Source organism: Enhydra lutris, unplaced genomic scaffold (assembly GCF_002288905.1).
Source record: "Enhydra lutris kenyoni isolate GAN:26980312 unplaced genomic scaffold, ASM228890v2 scaffoldscaffold9, whole genome shotgun sequence".
NCBI classification, from domain to species: Eukaryota; Metazoa; Chordata; class Mammalia; order Carnivora; family Mustelidae; genus Enhydra; species Enhydra lutris.
This window is the reverse complement of record NW_019154093.1, coordinates 73,678,196-73,690,689: the sequence shown is the minus strand read 5'-3', so window position 1 is coordinate 73,690,689 and position 12,494 is coordinate 73,678,196. Positions and strand designations below refer to the sequence as shown.

At 50.6% G+C, this 12,494-nt stretch overlaps 1 protein-coding gene across 1 annotated transcript; it reads left to right on the top strand.

Moving 5' to 3' along the window:
• The first annotated feature begins 6,292 nt into the window (after positions 1-6,292).
• LOC111143554 (adhesion molecule with Ig like domain 1) lies at positions 6,293-9,203 on the top strand. The gene is made up of 2 exons (XM_022497379.1): positions 6,293-6,371; positions 6,855-9,203. Exon 2 carries the CDS (start codon positions 6,920-6,922, stop codon positions 8,399-8,401), a length of 1,482 nt encoding a protein of 493 aa, XP_022353087.1. The 5' UTR covers positions 6,293-6,371; positions 6,855-6,919; the 3' UTR covers positions 8,402-9,203.
• The last annotated feature ends 3,291 nt before the right edge of the window (positions 9,204-12,494 follow it).

Below are 12,494 nucleotides of genomic sequence, written 5' to 3'. Positions count from 1 at the left end.
GCAATATTTCAAAGACACATCTACCTGATGACTCAGTGCTGGGTTATTTAGAGACATCCATATGTGAGTGTCAAAAGTCAAGAGAGTGTTCGTGATTTAGCCATCAGGCATGATCACTTGCCTACCGAAGGAGAATAACCCTGACCAAGAGCATGAGCTGTAAATTGAACAAACTGCCCTTGGATTTATTTGACAAGCCTGAAAAGCCCAGGACCCTGAAAGGGGTCTATGGCACACCTCCACCTGCACCAATCATTCCTCCCCTGCCTAGAGTTAACATCCGTATCTTTGGGGTTTCTCCAGATCATGTGGAGCTTCGAGGCATGTGGGCAGGGTTGAGGCAGAAAAGGGTAAGGAGTAGGAAAAAAGGGAGTTAGATGTCAGTTGTCCAAAAAGAGGAAACGCTCGGCTCCTGGGAAGTAAATAATGGGTGGGCACACTAAGGGGCAGATTAAGAGGTTAAAAGCATCAGTGAAATGAGTGGTAGCTTATGAGGGTGGGGTGGGAGGATGGCAATAGGAATCCTCCAAACTGAGCACTTTCAGGGACAAACAAAAAATGGAAACATCAGTGAACTGCTAGATATAGATACAGAAAGGGCTCAATGCAAAGCTAAGAGCTTACAATTTTGCCCTTTAAGCAATACTTCACAAAGGGACCCCTCCCAGAAATAGCTTAATTTTAGAGCCCCCTCTTTTTGGAGACCCTCCAAGAACTACAAAAATGGTACTGATAGTAGTAACACCACTGCGGTTCTCCACAAAGTATAAGAATGTTTAAAATTTTTTAAAAAGATTTTTTATTTATTCATTTGAGAGAGAGAGAGCAAGAGCATGGGTGGGGGAGGGTCAGAGGGAGAGGGACAAGCAGACTCCCTGCTGAGCAGAGAGCCCGATGACGGACTCGATCCCAGATGCTTAACTGACTGAGCCACCCCGGCACCCCAAGAATGTTTACAATTTAAAACTTTTTTTAAAGTTTAAATCTTTTTTTAAATTTGTAAATATTTTTAAATTGTAAACAATAAACCAGTGAAGAAGATCTTGTAAATCTCCTTGAATGTATGCTCCAAACAGGCAATACCCGAGAATGTGGGAACAGGGCAGATAACTGGGCAAGGAAATTTATACACATGTTGACAGCAAGACCCTGACTCTAATGGGAAAAAACTAGGATTTTTTTAAAAGGTAATATCTACAAATGATAAAGCACTTTCACGAACATTGATTCATTTGATCCCTAAAATAACCCTATGAAGTAAGCTCAAGTGCTGTTATTGTTCCCATTTTACAGATAATGGAATGAGATTTAGTAGAATAAAGTGAAATACCCAAAGTCACACAACTGGTATAGAGCTATGATTTGTCGGAGCCGAGATCCTACGCTTAGCCTTACTTCCACATCAGGCACTAAGACTAACATATAACAAATGTACTAATTAAGTGCAATTATTTATTAATGTTAATTCAACAAACACATTTTGAGTGCCTACTACTAGCCAACCCAGGGCAAATCCCTGATCTCAAGGAGCTTACAATCTAATGGAGTTTACAATCCAATCTTTTTTTTTTTTTTTAAGATTTTATTTATTTGACAGAGAGAAAGTGAGAGTATGCACACAAATGGGGGAGAAGCAGCAGAGTGAGAGGGAGAAGCAGGCTCCCCACTGAGCAAGGAGCCCAACGTCTGTGCCGCTGGGCTTGATCCCAGGACCCTGAAATCACCACCTGAGGGAATGCAAATGCTTAACGGATTGAGCCACCCAGGCGCCCCCTCGTGGAGTCTTTAGAATGGAGTCAAAGGTAGCTTCTTTTTTTTTTTTTTTTTTTAAGATTTTATTTATTCATTTGACAGAGAGAGAGATCACAAGTAGGTGGAGAGGTGGGCAGAGAGAGAGAGGAGGAAGCAGGCTCCCTGCTGAGCAGACAGCCCGATGCGGGGCTCGATCCCATGACCCTGGGATCATGACCTGAGCCGAAGGCAGAGGCTTTAACCCACTGAGCCACCCAGGCGCCCCAAAGGTAGCTTCTTAATAGTGTGCCTTCCACCAGTATTCTCCACTTCTGATTCTGCTGGCCAGTACTATTTATTGAGAAAAGAAAAAACTACTTCTAGTATAGAAAAAAGTAATTCATCAAGTCTTGTAACCTGGCAGACCTATCCAACCTCTTTTGCTCAAATACTGAGCTGCCCAAACAATCTTCCAAATTTTATTTAGCAACACTGGGTTAAACCATTCCAGCAAGAGGAAATAAATACCCACTATAAATAACCTGTTTATCCTACCAAGGATATTGTTGTGAATTAATAGATAGTTATTCTGGTCTAGAAAGCAACTGTGGGAGAGTTAGCATCAGTCAATCCTCAGGGCCAGTGCCATCCAGTGGAACTTTCCGTGATTCTGTTCAATAGGGTAGCTAGCCACATGTGGCTACTGAACATTTGAAATGCATGGAGGGAAACTGAAGAGGCGATTTGCAACGTTATTTAATTTTAATTAATTCAAATGACCACATGTAGCTAGTGCCTCTGGATTTGAACACCACAGCTCTAGATCCTTGCTACTCAAAGTGTGGTCTGCATCGCCTTATTAGGTTACTAGAAATACAGACTCTCAGGTCCCACCCTAGCCCTCTAGATTCAGAAACTTATGTTAACCAGACCCACAGGTGCTCCGTATGCACATTATATGCAGTTTGAAAATGGCAGGGTTACTTCTGGATGAGCTGAAAAATAAAAGAATTGACTGAAGACCATATTTGTGGTAACCTCTCCAAATTGCAGACACCCACACTTGAGACTGGTGTCCAGCATCAAGGGCCTGCTTTCTTTTCTTTTTTTTCCTTTTTCCTTTTTTTTTTTTTTTAAGATTTTCTGCATTTATTTCAAACAGAGAGAGAGTAATGAGAGGTGGGAAGGAGCAGAAGGAGAGGGAAAGAAACCGAGTCCACTGCTGAGAGGGAGCCCCACATGGCTGGAACCCAGGACCCTGGGATCATGGCCTGAGCCAAAGGCTGACATTTAAACAGCTGAGACACCCAGGTACCCTTAGGGGCCTTCTTTCTTTGTATCTTCCTCTCCTTCATTCCTTAAACAGAAAGGGGGAAAGGGAAAGAAACGTGGAATATGGGGTCCAAGGAAAGTTAGTGTTGGATAGGGGGTGGGGGATGGGATGGGAAGAGCATGTGATTCTCAGGGATACGTATACAAAATAAATGATGAACTTCCCTTGATAATTACTGAATATGGATGACGGGTATATGAGAGTTCATTGTACTATTTTCTCTGCCTCTGTATAACTTGGAAATTTTCAAAATTAAAAAATAGATGTGATTTCAAAGATGATGGGTGTGGGGCACCCGGGTGTCTCAGTTGGTTAAACGTCTGTCTGCCTTTGGCTCAGGTCATGATCCCAGTGCCCTGGGGTCAAGCCCAGCATCAGGCTCCCTGCTTGGTGGGAAGCCTGCCTCCCTGCTTGTGTTTTCTTGCTGTCTCTCTGTCAAACAAATAAATAAAATCTTAAAAAAAAAAAAAAAGATGGTGTGTGTCCTAACCTCCAAGATGGCCCCCAGTGAGCCTATCCTTCTAGTATTCATGCCTTTGTGTAGTCTTTCATATTGAATCAGGGCTGGTCCGTGAGACCAAAGTGGAAAGAGCAGGCATAACACTAGAGAGGTAGTGATTTCTGCCTTGCTCTCTCTTGGATCTCTTGCTCTAAAGGAAGGCAGCTACCATGCTGGGAGGACACTCAAGCAGACTTGTGGAGAGGCCTTTAATAGGAGCCAAGACCTCCTGACAACAGCCAGCGGTGAGAACTAGCCACGTGAGCAAGCTTCTGTGGAGTTGATTTTCTTTTCTTTTCCATCTTTTTTTTTTAAAGACTTTATTTATTTATTTGACAGACAGAGATCACAAGTAGGCAGAAAGGCAGGCAGAGAGGGGGTGGGGAAGCAGGCTCCCTACAGAGCAGAGAGCCTGATGCGATGCAGGGCTCCATCCCAGGACCCCGGGATCATGACCTGAGCCGAAGACAAAGGCTTTAACCCACTGAGCCTCCCAGACGCCCCTGGAGTTGATTTTCTAGCCCCAGTAAAGCCTTCCAATATGGCTGCAACTGCCTGAGAGATCTCCAAGCCAGAACGGGCTGCCAAGCCACACCCGAATCTCTGACCAAAGGAAACTGTAAAAGGTACTCAATGTATATGATTGTATTAAGCCACTGAGTTTTGCAGTAATTAGTTATGCAGCAATAGAGTACTGAAGCAACTTCATCTCAGCATTTCCTACTCCTTGAATATCCTCTCCACCTTATCACTAATGCCTCAAATGAATAGGACAAAACCTTTCACACGATGCGTAAACATGCTAATACCCCTTGAAGAGATAATACATTCACTTAAATTCAATGTAAAACATATGTGACTGATATAAATTCTTTCTTTTTAAAACTTAGCAAGCTAATAATGTATTGAGACATTCACTTCAGTCTGGCTCCTGCTGTTGTAAGAGACTGGAAAGAATAAAAAGGTAATTTCTCCCTCAGGGTCTACCATCCCAAGAACAGCTATAGTCTTGAGTTATATGGTCTAAGATTTTCTTACATCTCCCTCACTCCATGCCCAGCGCGCACACCATCCACCCCCCAACACACACATACTGGTTAACAGCTTCTTGATGCTAAGAGGCACCAGGGTGGCTCAGTTGGTTAAGCCTCTGCCTTCAGCAGGGGTCATGACCTCAGAGTCCTAGGATCAACCTTGGGTTCCAGGCCCACTGGGGAGTCTGCTTCTCCCTCTGCCCCTCCACCCCACTCATGCACTCTCTCCCTCTTCCTCTCTCTCAAATAAATAAAAAAATCTTAAAAACAACAACAACAACAACAACAACAACAACAAAATGGGGCCTCTGGGTGGCTCAGTGGGTTAAGCCTCTGCCTTCTGCTCAGGTCATGATCTCAGGGTCCTGGGATCGAGTCCAGCATCGGGCTATCTGCTCAGCAGGGAGCCTGCTTCCCTCCCCCTTTCTCTGCCTCCCTCTCTGCCTACTTGTGATCTCTGTCAAATAAATAAATAAAATCTTAAAAAACACACACAACCCCCCCCCAAAAAAACAGCTTCTTGGTGTTAAAGAAGACCACCACCCCGACCTCTCACTCACCAACCCCCCATCCCAGCTTTATCTTGAGGATTAGGTAAGAGAGAAAATATGTTGGAATTGCTCCATAAGGGGAAGGGAAAGAGCTGGGATTGATTCAAGAAGAGGGCAAGTGGCCAGGCCAAAGAGGTGAATGACTTTCCCCAGGCTGGGAAAGATTTCCGAGTTTCCAGAAGTGGAAGCCTGTCCCTGGCTTGCACTGTGTGTGTGTGTGTGTGTGTGTGTGTGTGTGTGTGTGTGTTGCAGTGGGGATCACTTCATGGGAAGTCTGGGCAAGTGGGATTCTGGGGCCTGGCTATGCACCCCAGACCACACACCCTTACCTCCACTCCTGCCCATCTGGCTTGCAGACTTTGGAAACGTACCCTTCGGTGGTACCCCAAGGGTGGGGGAATAATAACATCAAGACTGAAACAAACACAAAAAAAAGGCTCTTCCCCAAATCCTTCCCCCAAATTTGTGAGACTTCACAGCCCTAGAGAGAAAAGTGGAAGAACCTCAGAACGTGACTAATGAATTTCCCGCCAATACTGACAGGCGGGAGCTGAGCCAGATTGCTTTAATTCGTAGGATTAGAAGACATGTGACGCTTCTTGCCCCGGAGTCAGTTGCAGCGAATTCATTCCTGCTAAACCTAGTTTCCCTGGGAGCGGTTTCGGTAGGTGGAAGGATGGGGGAGAGTGGAAAGAATTCAAGAAGGTGGCGGAAGTAATAGGTGAGCTAGGGGCCAGAATCCCCTCCTGCTGCTTTCGGTGCCCAGGTCCAGGCCCCCGACTCCCTCCAAGAGAGGACAGCCCGCGCGCGGCCGCCCCTCCGGCTCCGACACAAACACAGGCACGTGCGCCCCGCCCCCGCCGCGCGCACGCGCCCCGAGGCTCTGGCGGCGGCGACGGGCGCGCGCGCGGTGCTCGCTGCCCCCACGCCGCTCTCTCCGCTCGGATCGCGGCGCCTCCCGCTCCCCGCACCGCTCCACGCCGGACCCGCGGAATCGGAGGCGGCGGCCGTGGTCGGTGGGCTCTTGCAGGTGCAGCGGTCGAGGCAGCGGCGCGCGGGGAGCAGAGCGGAATCCGGCAAGTCCTCGGGAGGCGATGTGGCCGGGCGCGGGCCCCTGCGTAAGGCGGACGCCGCGACAGGCCGGCCGGTGAGGCGCCGCTTGGGGGAGGCCGCGACGGAGCTCCCGGACCCGCCATGGGCTGAGACACGTCCTTGCCGAGCAGGTGCAGTGACCAGCGGTCCCGGGGGTGCTCGCCCCGACAGGCCCCGGGAACCCTCAACCCTGTCAGTAGGTGCCCTACCCAGCCGGTGCCCTGTTGACCTTCCCTCGGCTTCTCCCTAGAGGCGCTGCAGACCCCACCGTCAAACTCGGCCCCCTGTGCAGCCCCTGTGAAACCAGCAGCCCCTAACATCCCGAGCATACCCTCATCCTACACTCCTGTGACCCGAGCCCGGTAGGCCCCTGTGCTCTCCTCCTCTACCCAGTGTTTTGAGCCCACTGCTTGCACAGCGTTTGGAAACTACCCAGCATCTCTCTTCGTTTCTCTTCTAGGCCAACATAGGAGTGGGGGCGGAGCGGGGGCGGGGGGAGTGTGACAGAGAGGAGGAATGGTCAGTCCTTCCCTGCAGAGGCCCTGGTCACCCCCAAACCCCTCTTCCCTCTCTCTCAAGCCTGTAGTGAAAGTGCCCCTTCCTTATCCCACCAGAACATGCCCGGGTGACTCTCTCCCAGATCTTCCTAGTGGCCTTCCTCGCCCTTCCCAGTGACACTATGCAACCCCAGCGAGACCCTCGAGGCCTCTGGCTCCTGCTGCTGTCCTTGTTCCTGCTCCTCTTTGAGGTGGCCAGGGCCGGCCGGCCAGTGGTTAGCTGCCCTGCCGCCTGCCTGTGTGCCAGCAACATCCTCAGTTGCTCCAAGCAGCAGCTGCCCAACGTGCCCCACTCGTTGCCCAGCTACACCGCACTGTTAGACCTCAGCCACAACAACCTGAGCCGCCTGCGGGCCGAGTGGACCCCCACGCGCCTGATCCACCTGCAGTCCCTGCTGCTGAGCCACAACCACCTGAACTTCATCTCCTCCGAGGCCTTTTCCCCAGTCCCCAACCTGCGCTACCTGGACCTGTCCTCCAACCAGCTGCGTACACTGGACGAATTCCTGTTCAGTGAGTTGCAGGCGCTAGAGGTGCTTCTGCTCTACAACAACCACATCGTGGCGGTGGACCGCTGCGCCTTCGATGACATGGCCCAGCTGCAGAAGCTCTACCTGAGCCAGAACCAGATCTCCCGCTTTCCCCTGGAACTGGTCAAGGAAGGAGCCAAGCTACCCAAGCTCACCCTCCTGGATCTCTCGTCCAACAAGCTGAAGAACTTACCACTGCCCGACCTGCAGAAGCTGCCCGCGTGGATCAAGAACGGGCTGTACCTACATAACAACCCCCTGCACTGCGACTGTGAGCTCTACCAGCTCTTCTCCCACTGGCAGTACCGGCAGCTGAGCTCCGTGGTGGACTTCCAGGAGGACCTGTACTGCATGAGCTCCAAGAAGCTGCACAACGTCTTCAACCTGAGCTTCCTCAATTGCAGCGAGTACAAGGAGCGCGCCTGGGAGGCCCACCTGGGAGACACCTTGACCATCAAGTGCGACACCAAGCAGCAGGGGATGACCAAGGTGTGGGTGACGCCTAGCAATGAACGGGTGCTCGATGAGGTGGCCAACGGCACGGTGACGGTGTCCGAGGACGGCAGTCTGCATTTCCAGCAGGTGCGGGTTGAGGATGCGGGTGTGTATACCTGCTACGCCATGGGGGAGGCTTTCAACGAGACCCTGTCTGTGGAGTTGAAAGTGTACAATTTCACCTTGCACGGCCACCATGACACCCTCAACACAGCCTATACGACCCTCGTGGGCTGCATCCTCAGTGTGGTCCTGGTCCTCATATACCTGTACCTTACCCCTTGCCGATGCTGGTGCCGGGGTGTCGAGAAACCGTCCAGCCATCAAGGAGACAGCCTCAGCTCATCCATGCTTAGCACTACACCCAACCACGATCCTATGGCTGGCGGGGACAAGGATGATGGTTTTGACCGCCGGGTGGCCTTCCTGGAGCCTGCTGGTCCCGGGCAGGGCCAAAACGGCAAGCTCAAGCCAGGCAACACCCTGCCAGTGCCCGAGGCAACCGGCAAGGGCCAGCGGAGGATGTCGGATCCAGAGTCGGTCAGCTCGGTCTTCTCTGATACACCCATTGTGGTGTGAGCAGGATGGGTTGGTGGGGAGATTCTGCCCCAGGAGAGGTAACGCACCCCTGAAGGATATGAGGGGATGGAAGAGCGGGCTGGCTGCCCAAGGGAGTGGGTTCCCCCCCGACCTCCAGGGAACTGGTCACAGGTACAACAGCTGGCAAGTCCTCAACCAGGGTGTCGCTGCCACGATTTCCAAATAGGGATATATTAATCCTCAGGCAAGTGCTACACCCTTACCCCCCAAGCCCTGGGAATTCTCCGTGCGGTGGAGGAAAAGGAGCATGTCTGAGTTGGGTGGGAATGAGGAAGGGGTGGGGGGAAGAGCAGATTCCCTAAACTTTTTCGAGGTCATCCTTAGCTCCTTAAGAGAAAATCATCTGGGGGAAAAAATTTTTTTTTCTATCTCTGCCCACCCACACCTGTGATGTTGTGTGTGTTGGGGGGCGGATCTTCCACAGGAGCCACACTGGGAAGAGCTGGGGTGTCTTCTTTGGCCAGGAAGTCATACTTCACAGCTGGGGAAATTGGAAACCTTTGGAAAAATGAGTCAGGAAAAGGCTGAGACCTCAATCAGTAACGCTCCCCAAAGCTGTTGTGATTTCCCACTAATGCCTCTCTTTCCCGATGAGTCCTGGATGGACGTATCTTTGCGGGAGCCTGGCCTATTGCCTATGAGGTACAGCAACAACGTGAGACGTGTTCTCTGTGCCAGGCCCTGGAACCAGGGGCACAGAGGGATACAGCTTGACCTGAGGGGTCTGTATCATGGCATGGGTGCCGGCACAAAACTCGTAGATGGGGCATAAACTCCAGGTTTGCTAATTCTCTGGTTGGTGAAACCCTTGGTTAGCACTTGGTTCCCAGCACCTGTGTGTTAGACCAGGGTGGGGGCTGCTAAAGGCAGAGATTTTATGCATGCCTGCCACAGACCTGGGAAGGGGGGCCACTTCAACCCTAGGAGGAGGAGGAGAGTAAACCAGCCTCTGTTACGTAGCATTCAGCTGGGCCTACCTGGTTTCCTGATGCCATCTTTTCTCTCAGTCTACTTAGCAAGCTCAGGTGGGATTGAGTTTTCCCTAATATGCTGCTCTGCCAGTGGAGGAAGCCTGGAGAGTCTGTCTCGCAGCTGCGTGAGACTGGTCCTGGGGATGGAGGGGACTAGTTATGGATCTCTATGTCGAGAAAGCAGGCTTGGTTCTCTCTTAGATCTCATCCTGCTGCAAAGCCAAAGCATGGGATTTCATCACCGGGGGGGGGGGGGGGGGGGTGGAATTGGATGGTCTCTGCCCCAGAATGGCAAGCTGGAGTGCTGCTTAGAGTTCTGCCCCGCTCCACAAGGTTCCAGGCAGTCTTGTTTACAGAGACACTGGCACTAAACTTTCCACAGGAAAGTTCTGCCACCGCCATCCCTCTCAGCCAAGGTCTGTGCAGTTGCTGGTGGTCAGGCCGGGGGAACTTAAGAGCAGACCCAACATTCCCTTCCATTCAGGGTTGCAGAACACTTTGGGTATGGAGATGACTGCGCCCTTTGACTATCCCGCAGGCCCAGGGAGACTGGTGCTCTGAGCTTTGGCAAAGGGATGAGCAGGGCAAAGGTGAAAATGTTCTCTGATGTTGGTCTTCTTCAGTGTCTCCCCTTCTCCCAACCAAGTTCCCTGTTCGTTGGAAGTTCTCCAGATCTTCTGGTTTTCGGACCTGCTCTCTAGGTTCCAAGGGGTATGTCCTCTACCTGTGGGTGAGGGCTGCTTGCTAGGAGGGCCTGACTCCCGCTGCCTATTAAGATTGGGAAAGGGGACTGGAACTCAGCATCTTCCCTGTCTGTTCCTGGGATGTCAAGACTGCTGTCCATCCTTTCTCAGTAACCTAGTTTGTCAAGAGAGATGCAGCATTTCCCTCAAGTACTCGCATGCTCCTGGGTATGCATGCTTCCAAGTGCGCGAGCACACTAGCGCCTTGACTCCCCTCAGGACAGTGACTCTGCAGTCCCCGCTAAAGACCCCGGTCACAGTGGGTTCCACCTATGTGCCCAGCCTCATGCACACAGCTATCTTGCTCCGTAGGAGAGACAGTGACCACGCCAGGCTCCCCAGATACAAACTCTTGTACTTTTAATTTCCGAACTCCCTGAAGCTTTCCCCGCACATCCGTGGCACTGAGTAACTTCTCTACGAAGGCTGGAGTTAGGAGAACAGCAGGCTGGTGACCTGGGGAGGAGGGATGCTGAGGAGCTGGCTGGTTCTTCAGACCCCTCAGAAACCTTCTCAGATTAAAGACAATATACATGAGAAATAAATGCAGAACTAGGTCAATGATGGCCCCAGAAGGAGACGGATAGGGGAATAAGCAGCTGTAAGTTGTTCTTCCTTCATTAACTGCCCTGGAAAGACAGGGGCATGAAGGAAAAGTCGTCTTGTTATATTCCACAGACTTCTGAGGCTTTTGGTCCTGGCCGCCCTCCTCAGACTTATTAGGGCACTGGGGGAAATCTCATCTCCATGCTGCAGTTTCCCACTGGGCACCCCTTAGGGCTCTAAAAATCTTTAAAATAGATGTCGAGTGAAGTTGGCCTTCTGGAGCATTTTGAGCTCCTGAGGACTAGGAGGGCCAATTTCTTCAGAAGTCCTACCCAGCTTAGGGAATAAGAAAAGACCCTGAGGCCCTGCATCTCCCTACTGTATCCACTAGGTCGGCCCCTCGTTTGAACTACTGGTAGATGTGTCTGGCTGCCCCACCAGGACATTGAACTGATTAGCCTCTTCCCGTGGTTTCAGTTGTTAGAACCCAAAGGTAGCTTTCTACTTGGGGGATTAGGTACTCAGCATATATAAGCTCACTAGAACCTTGTGTAGGAAACTGCCAGGTCTGATCATAAGAACAAGCTGAGAAATCTCCCCCTCCCTTCCCCCCACCCTGAACTCATAAACCAGACATATCTCCCAGGAAGCAGGTGTCCCTGGAGACAGAATATGGCAGGGCTCTACAATCTGTCTATGTGATTATTTGTGATCTTTTTTTCTTTTGCCTGTATTTATGGGGCTCCTAGGAAGGGGCCAGGAGAGGGTATAGCCCAGCTGGGGACAGTAAAGCTGACTGATTCCCATTTTCTGTGTGTTCTTACCTCTGTACTTCCTTGTCGCCCTGCTGTAGAAGCAAGCGGGCCTCCCTGTGTCCAGGACCCCGACCCTACCACTTATGTACACCCAGGCTGGCAAACCTTGGAGCCTCTGGGCTCTGAAAACTAGACCATGATCATTAAACCTGGCTTGAGTCTCCGTTTGGGCAGTCTGTGACTGGTTTATTTATCTTTTCAGCCTGTGGGTGGGGCTCACTGTGCCTCCTAAGTGTGTGGCCTAAGGAGAGGATTTTTTTTAACATTTTATTTATTTATTTGAGAGAGAGAGACAGTGAGAGAGAGAACGCAATTTATTTATTTATTTATTTATAACATTTTTATTTATTTATTTGACAGAGAGAGACACAGTGAGGGAGGGAACGCAAGCAGGGGGAGTGGGAGAGGGAGAAGCAGGCTTCCCGCTGAGCAGGGAGCCCGATGTGGGTCTCCATCCCAGGACCTATGACCTGAGCCGAAGGCAGACGCTTCATGACTGAGCCACCCAGGTGCCCCTTAAATGCTGTTCTAAAGGCAAGGGTAGAATCCACATCCGGGCATGAAAATAGACCAAGGTCAACGAACTTTCTTCTGTGAGGAGCCAGACAGTAAATACGTTAGGCTTTGCAGGCCAGACGCTCTCTGGTAGAGCTACTCAGTCGGGCCGTGGTAGCAGGATGGCTACCACAGATAGTATGTGAACTGATGAGTGAGGCTCTGTTCCAGTAAAACTTTATTTACACACATTGAAATTTGAATTTCATATCATTTTCATGTGGCTTTTGAGTTTTTTCAACCATTTAAAAATATAAAAACTATTAGCCCACAGATCATACAAAACCCAGCAGTGGCTGGTTTTGGCCAGCAGACCATAGTTTCCCAACCCGATAGATTCTCAAAAGAAATGTCACTGATGCTGTAGCTGGAGAGAGTTTAGAAATTCCTTCACTTGGGGCTACTGCCTGTGGATAGTGGAGTCTTCCTGGATCCCTGGGGA

Excerpts from the sequence above, each read along its gene's own strand:
- LOC111143554 (XM_022497379.1), top strand. The coding sequence starts at position 6,920 with ATGCAACCCCAGCGAGACCCTCGAGGCCTCTGGCTCCTGCTGCTGTCC.